The sequence below is a fragment of the Mirounga angustirostris genome, unplaced genomic scaffold, assembly GCF_029215605.1.
Source record: "Mirounga angustirostris isolate CCGP_5_RB_7025 unplaced genomic scaffold, mMirAng1.0.hap1 SCAF_9, whole genome shotgun sequence".
Classification (NCBI taxonomy): Eukaryota; Metazoa; Chordata; class Mammalia; order Carnivora; family Phocidae; genus Mirounga; species Mirounga angustirostris.
This window is the reverse complement of record NW_026991717.1, coordinates 55,546,345-55,560,792: the sequence shown is the minus strand read 5'-3', so window position 1 is coordinate 55,560,792 and position 14,448 is coordinate 55,546,345. Positions and strand designations below refer to the sequence as shown.

Genomic DNA, 14,448 nt, shown 5'->3' with positions numbered 1-14,448 from the left:
ATATAATATATGTGCCATCCAAAGACCCCACCAACTCTGACATCCTCCAATTCTTTCTGTGTTTTATTAGTGTCTTTGTAGAAATGCTAGAGAAAATTTCTTGTTTGACAAATATTAGCATATTATTAGCCATACTTGGGATGTGTGAACGAACACGAAGGAATATTAGGAATTTTACCAAAGTCTTAGTCCTGTATTTTGAAATGAAAAATCAAAACCATAACTAAAATTAATGGAGAAAGAAAATTTAATATTAAGAATTTGTCCTTAAAACTTAACCTTTGTGCACCTCAGTTCTTACAGCTGTAAAAGCTAATAAAAGACCCATCCCATAGAGATGTTTTGAGCATCAAATGAGTTATCATATCTAAAACACTGACAGCAGTACCTGGCACATAAATGTCATCTAAAAGTTACCTATTGCTGCTACAATTATTGTTGTTATTTGTTTTTCCTTAATCCTGCACCCCATGCTGTCTGCTACCTTTCCATTGACTCCTGGTTCCCAGGATGCATCTGATTCTCTTATCAAATGTGAAGCTCCCCCCAGGCTACAGGCTGGATGTCTCTGGCATTCCACAGAGCTAAATTCAGGCTGGCATTCAATCAAGACTTCCTGAATTAATGAACTCTTTGAAATCCCATCTAATGATCAGTTAGTGTTAAAATGCTTTTGATAGGATTCCTGCCTTTGATGATTTTGTAATCTAATGGGAAAATCAAACTTAACAAGGCCTGCCATATAATTCAGGCCTGATATATTAATTGATTTCAGCTTTCTTAAAAAAATTTCATGGAAAAAAATTCTAAGTTGCTTGAATAGGCCCATTTGTTGGGTTAGTTTCTAGAAGCTAAAAAATTGTTAATGTAGTTTATTTCTATTTTGAGAAAATATTTAAAATCTTATTTTCACATTATAAACAAAGGCAAAGCTGTTTGGTTTGTTGAAAGAAAAAGCAAACAAACTCTCTGTAAATATCCTAATAACTAGTTCAGTATTTTGCTTGATAAGCGTCATTGGCATAATACTCTAATCTTTTTAATCATCAGCTACACAAGACAACAAAGGAATGTTTCAATGTTCTTTAAAATTCCTAATAAGCTTGGAGGGATGTCTGTGCTTCCATTTCCATCAGCTTCAACTTTATCTCACTGTAGGCTGATATATGTTTTAATTAATTTGTGATACCAACAGCTTAGGCATTTTGTAAACAACATCTATGTCTTAAATGCTAGAAAGTGAGTCACATAAATAAGTATTTTGTCTCCATCTTCTCATTTAAAATGTGCAATTGCTAAAAACTTCTATTTAAGAATATCTTGGCGGGGGGGCGGTGGCACCTGGGTGGCTCAGTCAGTTGAGTATCTGTCTTCAGCTCAAGTCATGATCTTGGGGTCCTGAGGTCCAGCCCTGCCTCAGGCTCTCTGCTTAGTAGGGAGTCTGCTTCTCCCTCTCCCTCTGCTCCTTTCCCCACTCACTCACACATGCTCATGGCTCGCTCTCTGATAAATAAATAAAATCTTTTTTAAAAAAAGAATATCTTTTTTTTAAATGATATTGCAATATTTTAGCCTAATCTTTTCACTAAATACAAGGACAAACCATACCACTGCGGGAGTCTTTTCCCCATATTTAATTATTAACCTACCTGACTTCAGATGAAGTCTTAAAGTCCTCTTTGTAAAATAAATGGACTTCATAAACTCTACAGAACTTTTTCTGTGTTCCCTGTTCAAGTTCTTTATTTTAATAACAGGCTTCTGTGTAATTAATCCCTTGGAGCTTGCCGTCACATAATCTACCCTGTGTATGAACTGTTCCATGTGTATTTTTCTGGTAACAAGACCTCTGGAAAAAATAAACAAATAAACAAAGACCAAAAAGAAAATCATGCACAAGGGCACAAATTGTGTGAAATACACCCCATCTCATACACTTATAAACCAGGCAACAAGGATAGAAATTCTCAATCCATCTTATCAGAGATCTGGGGAAAAGGGGTTTCACTCTAAAGAATTTTTTCCCTGTGACAGGAAACTGTAATATTTCCTTATTTGAGAGCTAAGGCAATAAGGAATCTTAAATAAATGGTTCCTAACTACTGCTATTCAAGCAGAGCTGTGTTGTTTTTTTTCTTAATTGAATTGTCTCCCACACTTTTTGCCTAGTCACAGAAGTTAAGAATTTAGCTGAGAAAAATTCCTGTGAACCGAAATTTGAACAATAAAGCTAGGATTTTATTATTTCTCATAAAGTCATTTCACACATGTTAAGCAGTGCCCAGTCAAAGGAAAACTACTATACATTTATTATTTGAAAACATTTTTTAAACTTGCAAAATTCTCATTTCAAAATAGAGAAAAATGCAATTTTTGCAGAGTGAATGGGGACCACACTCATTCCATAAAAAAAAGGATTTCCTGTAAAAACAGAAATTGGCAATTTAGTCTAAGAAAACACAGCGAAAGCTGGGAAGAAACTTGAGGATGCTTAAATTTCCACTGTGGAACAACTTCTGCTGCCCAGTGGGAAGGGAAAAAAAAAACACCTGCAACAGGATGGGAGGAGAAGAAGACAAGCTAGGACTACACTCCTGGAGAGGAAAAAACGAGGCAGGTCCCTAGTCTATGAAGCAGGGGCGCTAACAGGAAAGGAATATATATATCCCAAGAAGAATACCAAGGCAAACTCTGCAGTTAGTCACCTGTCACATCAGAGAAAGACGAGAAGGCAGTATTTGTGGAAGAGACGAGACCAGTGCACGGGGAAATATTAGTGAGGTGCTGAAAGTTGCTGCCACCAACTGGGCATCAGGCAGACTTGGGGTTACAAATCACTCTCACGTCATTAAACCGTGCATTTCCATCAAAATGGTAAACAGGTTTTACTGTAGTCAAAGAGGTTAGTTTTGAAGCTGGTAATATTTTAACTAGCAAAAATAGAAATTTTAAGCAATAACTGGAAAAATGTTACACACAACTGCTTTTCCTGATGATTTATACAGCAGGGCATGGTTAAAAGACTTATTCATGTGACACTGTAATAGCAATAAGCAGAGAGAATACCTTTTAAATGCTATTCAAATTCAAAATCAGAATTGGTACTTGTTTAAAATCTATGGGAAAACCTTTATGCAGAGATTCTACTTTTATTAATTTGTGCCACATATAAATTTGCGCATGTACACACACAGGCGGGTAGAATTTGGGAGTACCAAAAAAAAAAATTAATATATCGAGAGAGCCATCATTAGGGAACTATTCTAGCCACGTTATGGGATCCTATACACAAGAGAATGCACAAGATACATCCATATGAATTAACAGATGGATGCACGAAAGATATACAGAAGTGAGCAAGGTTTAGAACAGCATGTACAGTATATTGTATGTATTAAATAGGAACACACTATACATATACATACACATGTATATATTATGTATATATATTTGCATATGCATATGCTTATAATAGATCTACAAAAATATACACGAAAATGGTGTCTGATAAGAGAGAAATTTTTTTAATTGCATGTCCTTTTAAATTATCATTTTTACCTCCCCAAATATACATATGTATATGTATATATATAACCTTATATGAGAATTCTAAAAATAAAAATTTATATTATGAGGGTTCATTATTATATTTGTATGTGATATATTACACTGTAAATGTTAATTATAATTATTTTTTAAATCTTTATATATATGTAAAATCTTACAGATAATGTGAGAGTGAGGCATACTCATAATTACTGTTCTACTAATAACACCTTTTTAGGAAGGCTTTATGAATAGTTTGCAATAGCATAACATCTATGTTAGTGACCAAAAACTATGAGGAACACTGAGAGGTGTTTCCCTATAATCATTAAAAAAGTAAAACCCAAGAGAAATAAGTGCTGGTGTGAGTAAAACTAGGGACATTCTCTTAAGCAACAAAGTAAAGCTTAGTTTCTGTTTTCACATTGAGTTGGTGCCTCCTAAGAAAACAACACTGGTTGGGGATAGCACATAGAGATGAGACAAATGTCTGGAGGGGTCTAACATCTCCCTGCAGACTTTCATTCCCAAAATTAAACCCCCCTTCCTCTCTTTCTATAGTAGCAATGCCATCAAGCTTAGCTATTAAGATAATATATATAACAGAAATACATATTTTTTAAGGAAAAATGTTAGACTAACTCAGGTCCTTTGAAGAACATATGAAAATCAGAGTTTCAGTTCATCTGTTGAACTTGCTTGCATGGGCCTTGCACACAGCAATGAACGTCTGCTGCCTGATCAGAATCAGGCTTAACATGATAAGCAAATTTCCTTTCCAACACTGTTGGAGTCCTGGATTTATTTTCCACAAAGGCCAAGATGGAACTAAATTAATCATAACTATTTCCTGGGGCCAGAAAATCATGCATATTTTACCACAGCCCAAGCGCTTGGCCCTGACCATCACGTTGTCCCTTCCCTGGTCTAGACCAAGACTCAAAAACTGGTCCATTCAGTTTACTGCACTTTTTCTTCCTGTACCTGGGACATACAAACTCAAATTTTACTCCATATATATAGTTAAAACAGCCCATAACAAAAAGGAATAAAGGAAATGTTCAGCCACAAAATCGGACTGGACACCATCACCTGGTGTCTCAAGATCATATAATCAAGCTACAGAACTACTCAAAAAGGAGCAACAATGAGACTGAAAAGAACATAATAGAAAACGTCTGTGTACGCATACTGTCTGGGCTCATTTAACAGACTCCTCCAAGGAGATAAAATGGATCATTTTAGTAAGCTTCTATGGAGGCTTGAATTTAAACAATCTTGCAAAGACAGATTTTTCTTTTAATCTGAACAATTTTAAGGAAAATGTATTCCCACCCTTCTTCAATTCAGGGAACTGAAAGTCCTTATACAGTCAACCTGCCTAATTTAAAAATTTACTGCTGAAACATTTCCTGTAATAGGGACTTAGGAAGCCAGTGAAATGCTCAATTGCATGTACATAACACATAAACCACTGGTTAAAAACACCACTTTAAGGCCGGCCACAGAAGCATTACTCCCCCAATGAAATGAAGAGCCCCTTACAATCTGAAAGAACCCAAGTTCTCCAAAAATTTGCCCTGCTCTGCCTCCAGGGTAGACATCGGAAAGGCAGTATCAACCCGAAAACTCAGTCCCTAATTTTAGTAAGCATAACTCAGAGGAGAGCCAACCCTTGACAGTGTCTTCCCTGACCCTGTCATTAGAATTCCTTTCTTTCCTTGCCCCCTTACCAATAGAGCATCTGCAAAGGTGCCCACAAGGCAAGCACTTTCCCCTAAACACAACCGGAATTGGTTAAGAAGGGAAAGGAACGGGCTTCTCTCCGTCTCAGTCGCAGCTCCTCCCCTCCTTCCTCAAAGAATCCTTCTCGCCTCCAAAAATCGGCCGCGACAATGGCCCAAGATTCCTTTTAACCATGGCATCGCCTCTAAAGCAGAAATCTTTAAAGAGCAGAAGCAAAGTGGTTTAGCCTCGAACGGGGCGAGGGCTGGACACCCCCTGCACTTCTAAGGTGCCCCCAGGAGATCTTGTCAAGGATCCTTCTGGTGTGGAGAATCGACCCTGTCCGTTCCCTCCGGATCTTGATACTCGGGAGAAGAAGGAGGGGAGACCCACACCAAAGGAGCCGGCCCGTTCCATTACCCTTTAAGAGCGTCGTGTCCGCCGCCGCCTCTTCTCTTGGCCCGGCTGGCTCTGGTTTCCTTCACGTTCCCAGCCTCCAAATTGGCGTCCGCCCCATGGCTCGTGTAGGACGCTAGGAGCACGATAAATCCCAGGACGACCTCCAGCAGCCCTCCTCGCCGCATGATGCCGAGCGGCCGCCGGCTCCCACCGCCTCTCGCCGCGCCCCGGGCTCGATCCGCGGCCGCCGCTGCGCCCTGAAGCGCGCCGCGCCGCCGGGGTCCCGCTCTCCCGCCGCCCGTCCCCCGGGCCGGGCTCCTCCCGCCTTCTCCAGGCGCTGCTCCCACTTCAGGCGGCCCCTGCCAGCTGCAACAGACAAATCGCCGAGGCGGGGAGACGTTCAGGGCACCGGGATGCTGGAGCCTTGGGGTCCCCATTCCCGAGCCCAGCCCGAGCGCCGCCTGAGCGTGGCGCAGTTACTTTGGGTAAGTGAAGACCGTTTGGTCCACAGCTGGCTGAAAAGCGCAGGCCCCCGCCGGCCGCGGCTCCAGCCAACCTCTCGGCCTCCCGGACGCCGCCTGAAAAGCGCGTCGCAGAGCACCCATGTCCCGAGCGGTTCTAAACCCCGTGGCCGGTTCGCTGGGTTTGTTTATTTTTTTAATGGCACAAAATGCGCGCGATGCGCCCCAGCTTCCCTGACTGTCCTCTCCGCCAAGCCGCGGGGCTGGAAGCCCGCCGCGCCGTCCCGGGCCGGCTCCGGGCGCTGCCACCGCCCGCCGAGCATCTGACGCGGAGCCCGACACCGGGAGCCCCGGGCCAGGAAGCTGTCAGGCAGGGGAGGGCCGGCGCCAGCTGTGGACGTTCCGGGACAGCCCCTCACCCAGTCCCTGTCCCTGCCCTCAGCGCGGCGCAAACGCAAAAGCCTCCGTGGCTGCAGCTCCAGCCCCGGTGGCCGCCCGACCCCTGTCGGGACCCTGGCTGCACCCACTGGAGAAGCGGTGGCTCCGGCTCCCGAGGTGGCGGCGGCTGTTCCTCGGTCCTGGCCGCGGCAGCCGCTGCCCCGCTCCGCCCGCAGCTGTCCCAGCTGTGGCCGCCCGTCCGCCTGTGGCACCCACAGTCTCTGCCGCGGCTCCTGCGGCCCCCTCCTTTCCCCACCTCTTCAAGTATCGTCTGCGCAGCGGTTTCTCGCGAGAGAAATACTTTTTTAAAAAAAAGAAAGAAAAAGAAAATGACACCCCCTCCTACATCCCCCTCATCGCCACCCCACCCCTCGGCCCCATCCATCCTCCCTTTCCACTCCCCTTTGCCAGCCACCGCCTCGGCGCGGGGGCCTCCCTAGCTCGCAGGATTAGCGCAGCTGGGAGGAGGCGGAGGTGATCAGGTTCTGCCCGGCCTGGGATTTTTTCGTTTTGGGGTGAGGAGCTGGGGGAATGGGAAGAAGTGGACTAGTGGGTTAGCTCTCTCTGCCGCTGGGAGGTCTAGACCCGAGATTAGCCTCTCCCGTGATCTGGGAAGCCCGGCGGGCGCGGAAAGCTGTGCCACCTGCACCAAGAACGCACGTTGGAGACGGCGGCCCCGGAGGCCCCGGAGGCCCCGGCGACCCCGGCGCGAGGGGAGACGCGTCCTAGCTGCCCGCGCCTCCCCGGCGCCGCCTCCCTGCGCCTCTCCGGCCCGGCACCCAGCGGGGACCGGAGTCCCGGAGGCTGGGGCAGGGCGCGTCGCGGGCCATGGCACCGGTAGCTACAGGGGCTGGTGTGCGGGGGTGGAAGGGGTCTCCGCCGCTGCCACTTGCCCCCTGGGTGTCGAGTGCCCACTCAGGGCACTGCTCTTCTGAGGCTCAGGTCAAGCCACCCAGGCTGATCCAAGATGCTGCAAGTGCCTGAGTAGGATCCCTCTGATTCACAGGCCTGTGAATGTTGGAATTGGAGATCTGGTATGGGGGTGTTGAAGGGATGGTCCTCCTGCCCAGCCTACAGCTAACTAAGATTGGGCTTCTCCTAGACAATCCTAGTTCACCTCCCCAAACACACACACACACACACACACACACACACACACACACACGCGCGCGCGCGCACAGCCTCTCCAGGACAAGCAAGGCACAGTGTCTTTGGAGAATACATTATTTATGGCATCCTTATATGGATAAGGCTGTGTTGCCTATACTCTGTAAAGGCTTGGGAGGGCAGGAAATCGCACCCTGGGCCCTGGCCGCTGGAACTGGAGACCCCAGAAAATCCCCGTGTGGCAGCCACAGCCGTCAAACCAGAAGTAAGAGCTCAGCACAAACAGGAATTCTGTTGAAGGGGGCTTTCCTTATTTGCAATTGTTTGTGCCTAGATAATAGGGTATAGGGACCTGGGCAAGTTATTTAACCTCTTTCCGATTGCCAGATGGAAATAATAATGTTGACCACACAGAGTTATCAGGGCGATGATGAGCCTGCTGAACAATGACAAGTGAACTTGGAAGATGAAAACAGTGAAACTGTCAAAAATATAAGCCCATTTAAAGTCATAGTTCTAGAAGTATGTAGTGCTTAAGGTCTCACCTGTAAAACTTCTCTTAGCAGATTTATGAATTGGAGGCTTGGTCACACACTCTTGGTTGACATTCATCCAAGATGTAAATTTACTGAGCACCACCTATGTACCAATTGGTGCATGACTGAACCTGGCTCTGTGGTGAGCAAGGCAGAAATGTGTTTTCCTTCACACAGCAGATAGTCTACAGGGAAACTTAACTTGAAAAAATAATGATCCAATTGTTAAATGCCAAGAGGAAGAAATACTGGATGCTTGCTTGGAGGATATATAACAGGGGGACTTGACCTAAGCTGGGACTGATCAGGGAAGGCTTTCCTGAGGAAGTGATATTTAACTTATGTCCAAACACTTACCTAGACTTTACATATGGTAGTGGCTCTCAACCCTGGCTATACAGAATGACCTGGGACCTTAAAAAAAACAAAACAAAACTGACAGCACGAACCAGCCCCCAGAGTTCTGATTGAAATAGCCTCGACTGGAACCTTGATGTGGGCATTTTTTTTTTTTTTAAAGCTTCCCAGGTACAGAAAGGTAAGGGAGTTGTTTGGACCGGGAAGAGGATCTAAGCAGAGGAATCATGGCTCAGGAGAAGCATGGCTGTTGGAGATCCAGGAAGCTCCCACAGTATTCTGGACTGTTCTTCACCCTCTGAGGAATCTGGAAACTCTGCCCACTTTCCCTACACTCCAGCAGCATGTGAGACACTGTAATCTCTCTTAGAATCTTCCACTCAGTGCCATGATGCACAGCAGCAGCTGAACACAGGCTTTTCTAAGGCTTTTGCCCACAAAACAAAGAGCAAACCTGGGTGCCCTGCAAGCCCCCTTCCAACATTTCTGAACAATTCTATTAGGTACTCCTAACTCAACTCCAAACTGCCTTCCCAGATTTTACCTCTAAGGGAGAGATTTAGATTAAAGTTTGCTTCTGGCCTGTGCCCTTTTTTCCCTCCTCTTTTCCCCTTGGCTCCCTCCTTCAGTAGAGCAGAGACTTTCTACTTCCTCTTCATATTGGTTGGGAGCTCTACACCCCACAAACCGCCCTTTTTGGGCAATAAGTCTCATGGCTTAACCAAAAGGGGGTAAGAGAAAAAAAAAAAAAAACCCTGTTCCCTAGAAGACAAATGCCACTTTTAAATATGTAAGAAATATTCCCATTATCTAGGCAATCTACATATATTAGAGCAGCATGTTACCAGTAACAAAATTTGGTTAACAAATACAGAAAATTATGTCTTTGCAAAAAGATTTTCTTGATGCCAGTTGATCCAGGAGCCACTCTCTTTTAAACTCATCACAGTTTATAACACTGTTTGTAAAATAAGTCCAGGCTAGAATTCCCTTGTTTCTCCTCTGCATTTCAAAGGATTCTCACCCACTGTAAGAGAATCTGCTCAAATTCCTGTTGTTCATGAGGAATTCTTGCTCATGATATCTCTCTTGTTCGAACTTCCTTGCACCTAATTGAATCATTCACTTAATAATGTATTAATTGTAATACATAATTATAGTATGTGTGTCAAGCACTATGTCAGGCACTAACAATGAGAATATTTACATATTGTTTGGGTGAACTATAATTTTCTGTAATTATTATATTGATTCTCCCTAGCTGGATTACAGACCCTTAAGGACAAGGCTGTATTCCTTATTCAAGGAAATTTGTACAGTGTCCTGAAAACTGTTACAAAAGATAACTACTTTGTTGGCTGCTGTTTGATCATTTCGTATTCTGGCTTCCAGACCACTCTCATTACTCCATATCTACTGAATAAATATCTGTGTCAGCAATCTTGGTCTACAAGAAAACTAACTCTAGATAATTTAAACAAACAAATAAAATTGCTTAATGTATTATCAGGTTATGAGATTGCTCATTGAACCTGACTCTGGAATAAAATGGGAACTCATGCAGTTCTGGGTAGAGGCAGCAGAAACAAATGGAGAACCTCTTCAAGGTAATACTGTTTGGGTGAATCAATTCCAACCATTTTCGTCCTTCTGCCACCTCTCTTAGGGTTCAAATTCAAAGGCTAGGGTCCAACTGGCCTAGCTAGTTTAAGGAACCTGCCCACAGTCCTAGTCAGGAGATGATGGAGCATCCTGATACATGGTCCTAAAAAGATGCATGCCATGGGAAAGGGGTTACTCCATAAAGGATGACCAAAACACTATTACCCAAAACTGGGGGCATTGATGCTTGTCAGACACACACACACACACACACACACACACACACACACACACAAAATGTCTGGATGTCCCTGTACCACCTCAAGAGCTTTCAAGGACGTTTAGAGTTTACTGAGATAAAGCATTTCCAAGAGCCTAAGAAGAATACTCTAAAATCAGATTCTAGGTCTTTTATGAAAACTAAAGCATTATTTTGTGAAATGAGTTAACTAGAACTTTCATGTAGCCCCAATTCTCTCCACTGATGGTGGCAAATAGATCCTTTATAATACAACCAGTCATAGCATCAAAACCTAGCTTTGGACTCAGAGTGGAATACTGCTCACATTGTAGAATTTTGAAGTTACAAAAACAGAGTGCATATATAACAGCTACCAGAAACCATACCTACTTACATCAGACAAACAATACCAAATCACATACATCATCTCATTTAATCCTCACAACTTTTATGGTAGATTGAAAAATATGAGCACAATATTTCTTATCATCTTCCATCAAGAAGTAGAGACTATCAGGTGCCCGGGTGGCTCAGTTGGTTAAGCATCTGCCTTCGGCTCAGGTCTTGATCCCAGCGTCCTGGGATCGAGCCCGGAGCGGGGCGCTGGTGCTCAGCGGGGAGTCTGTGTCTCCCTCCCCCTGCTCTAGTGTTCTCGCTCGTTCTCCCTCTCTCTCTCTCTCCCTCTCTCAAATAAATAAAATCTTTAAAAAAAAGAAGAAGAAGGAGAAGGAGAAGAAGTGAAGACTATTTCCCAACTATTTCCCTTTGAATCTGATTTGGTCTTGAGGCTTCCCTTAACCAATAGAAATACGGTGGAAGTGACGTTGTATGACTTCCAAGGCTAGGCGTTAAGAGACCTCACAGCTTCCTCTTTTGCCTTGAGATGTGAGGGTAAACATTGGCCTCAAGATGTTAGAGCTCTAAGATAGCCATGCCTTGAAAAAGTCCAAGATGAAAAACTATGTCTCAACTAAGCTGAGACCCTCACCAAGCTGCCAGCTAAATGCAGCTACAAGCATGAGCTCAGTAGATCAGCATAATTGCCCAGTGAACTCACAGAATAAAGATATCATTGTAGTTTTAAGCCTCTTAATTATTAGGGTAGTCTATTATACAGGAATAGATAACTAATACAAACTTAGGAGGGAAAATATTTCTGTCTCAATTTTAATAGATAAATAAACTCACATTCAGAAAAGTCAAGAAACTCACTCACATTCATAAAACTGGTACTAGAGGCAGGGCGAGGTTCAGAACCATGCCTTTGACAACAAGTCAAGGGTACTCTTCCTTTCATCACCACTACTTCGTCCACCTGCCATAAAAATGCCAGTCAAGATCTAGGGTTGATGTAGATGGTAGCCACTCCCAGTATCCATAACACATGGTATTATTATGGATAATTCATTCCTTGAGCTTCATCGCAGTCTGAATGCACACTGCATCCTATGTGAGAGCTCCATTCACTGCATGCTACAGTCACTAAGCTCTCCCCAGGAAATGAAAGGATCCTAACAGCTGCTCTAGTCAACTTCCCTGCCTCTCGGCTTCAGTTTCTAGTTCCTACTCACATAGAACAATTCCTTGTATATAGCAGGTATTCAATGAAGAGTTGTTGAATGCACAGATGAATATGTGAGCTTCCTTTCAAGATGGTTATACGATGGCAACTTAAAAACCTCACCCATTCTTCCTTATCACTCTGTGTTGAAGAAAGCCTTAAGGCTCCCAGCTACTGATGGAGCCCTGCCACATCACATTGCCTGGTTGTGCTTTAGACGTTCCATCTTGGGAGGTAATAGGAGTGAATGGGTCTTGGCTTTGAAAAAGAACGGAAGGTCCAGTTAAGCTGCCTGCTTGCTAGCAGAGTACTTCTATATACGTCCCATTTATTATTGTTTTTGTTGCTGTTGTTTAGTTCATGTATTCATTTAACCAACTTCAGTTGAAAGTCAGGCACGATATGCTAGCTGTGGTCAGAAGCTGAGGATTGGACTGTGAAGGAGCTGCCATATCTGCCTGTGAGAATCACAAGGTCTAGGGCATTGGAAGAGACCCCTTTAGTGACAACTACCGTTTCTCAAGCCTGGGTTATGCGAGCACTGTGTTCAGTGGGAAGTTGGTAATGGTCTTCCCATTTTACAGTTTTAGAGAGTTTGAGTTTAAGGAAGGGCAGTTTAAGTTGACATAAATAGATATTCCTTTTAAGGAAAATTTGTACATGTTTCTGTCTGTATTTATACTCGGGCTCCTAAAATTCTGCTTCAATGTAAAATTCTGGCTTTGTGAGGGGGGAAAGTGAAAAAGAAAAAAAAAAAAAAAACAACTTTAAAATGTATGCATGCTATTCAACATGGAGGCGGAGGTCGATAAGCTGGAACTGATGTTCCAGAAAGCTGACTCTGATCTGGATTACATTCAATACAGGCTGGAATATGAAATCAAGACTAATCATCCTGATACAGCAGGCAAGCTGTCACCACCAAGTAAAGAAGAGAAAACTGCGGCAGAGCAATTAAAATCTTTCATCTTTTATGAAGAAATGGACTTGCAAAAGGGAATTCTACTGGAGAAGAGATCTATCCCAGAAAGATTTAGGAAGATGTCTTGTTAGCACTTGATGACTAGAGGTGGGGGTGATGGAGAAGAAGAAGATTTGGCTGGAGTGATTGGATAATGATGCCTTTCACAAGAGAGGGGACTATAAAAAGGGCAGATATTATAGGAATAAAGTTTAGTGAAAAGGATGGAATGGGAATAAAGAGATTTAAAAATATATATACACACACACTTAGTCTTATAATTTTGAGCAAGGAAGTCACATAACTCTATTTTGCATCTGTTTTTGTATAATTGGGATAATATGGATGTCCTTGCCTATCATGAAAGGATATAGATACTATCAGTCAAATGTGAATGAGCATGCTTTGGAAATTAAAGGATAGAAAAAATATTTGTATTACATTATATATATGTATATAATTTTACTTTTGAAAATTTTGATTATAGATAATGGTCACATTATTAATGAGACTACTAATATGTGACCTATAGTCCTCCACAAAAGCTAACTTTAGTAATAATAAATTGGCTTTTCTGTGAAAAAAAAAATAAAATGTATGCATGCTAGAGAAGGAATGTGATTTTTTTCATTTTAATTATTTTCAGAGGTTTTATTGTAGAAATATTTGAGGTATTTCAAGAAAATGGCATTTTTTGTAAGTATTTTCCCATAATCCCACCACCTTCACACAATTGTTTTTATTTATTTTTTTTTTTTGCTTCCCTCTCTAGTCTGTGTCCATATGGTGCAATTTACACAGTCTAACCAAGGTGTGTGCGTGTGTATAGTTTTGGGTTCTGCCAAAGAGGGAAGAGAACTTGTTCAGCACTGCAGTGTTTAAGCTTCACATTTTGCAGATGAGGTTCCCGGGTGAGGTTTGCCTAGCTGTACTTCTGGCAGAAAGCATGCACAACTGTTAAATTATGTTATTGAAATAACTTTCATTACCTCAATCCCCCAAAGCAAACAGTTCCTCCCCACCCAAAACAAAAGTTCTGCTTCCCACACTTCATTTCATCTGTGTTTGCCATGAGTTCTGTGACCCACCCTGGTATTCCCTGTCATTTTTTTTTTTCTACCAGACATAACAGATACCAGCTCAACAGCAGAGGGGAATAGAGAAAAGGCCTGGACAACAAGAAAGGACATAACATTGTAGCTGTCACAAATTAAAAACACCTTCTCTCTTAGCTCCATTCAACAGCATTTGCCAAACACCAGCTCTGTGCTCCACACTATGGTAGACCCTGCAGAAGCCACCATAGAGTGTCAGCACTGGGTCCTCCCAGAAAGTTTACACCCTCTCTCAGGAGGGAGACATCAAGTGCCTATAGCAGAGATCAGCAAATTTTCCATAAAATGACAGTCACTAAATATTTTAGGCTTTGTGGGCAGAGGCAAAAGAAAGCAAATTTCCACAAAATTTACTGACAAAAGTATTTATGGGCACCAAATTTAAATATCACATAATAT

General features: G+C 42.9%; 1 protein-coding gene and 1 long non-coding RNA gene across 2 annotated transcripts in view; one reads left to right on the top strand and one right to left on the bottom strand.

Moving 5' to 3' along the window:
* FBN1 (fibrillin 1) overlaps nucleotides 1-5,855 on the bottom strand; it is a 229,046-nt gene extending 223,191 nt beyond the window's left edge. Inside the window, exon 1 of the mRNA XM_045900130.2 lies at nucleotides 5,692-5,855. Coding sequence (XP_045756086.1) covers nucleotides 5,692-5,855 — 164 coding nt within the window. The remainder of the gene's footprint in view (nucleotides 1-5,691) is intronic.
* Nucleotides 5,856-6,014: 159 nt separating this feature from the next.
* LOC123861242 (uncharacterized) lies at nucleotides 6,015-12,885 on the top strand. The gene is made up of 2 exons (XR_006794996.3): nucleotides 6,015-6,155; nucleotides 8,733-12,885. It is a non-coding gene; the product is annotated as an uncharacterized LOC123861242 (long non-coding RNA).
* Nucleotides 12,886-14,448: the final 1,563 nt, after the last annotated feature.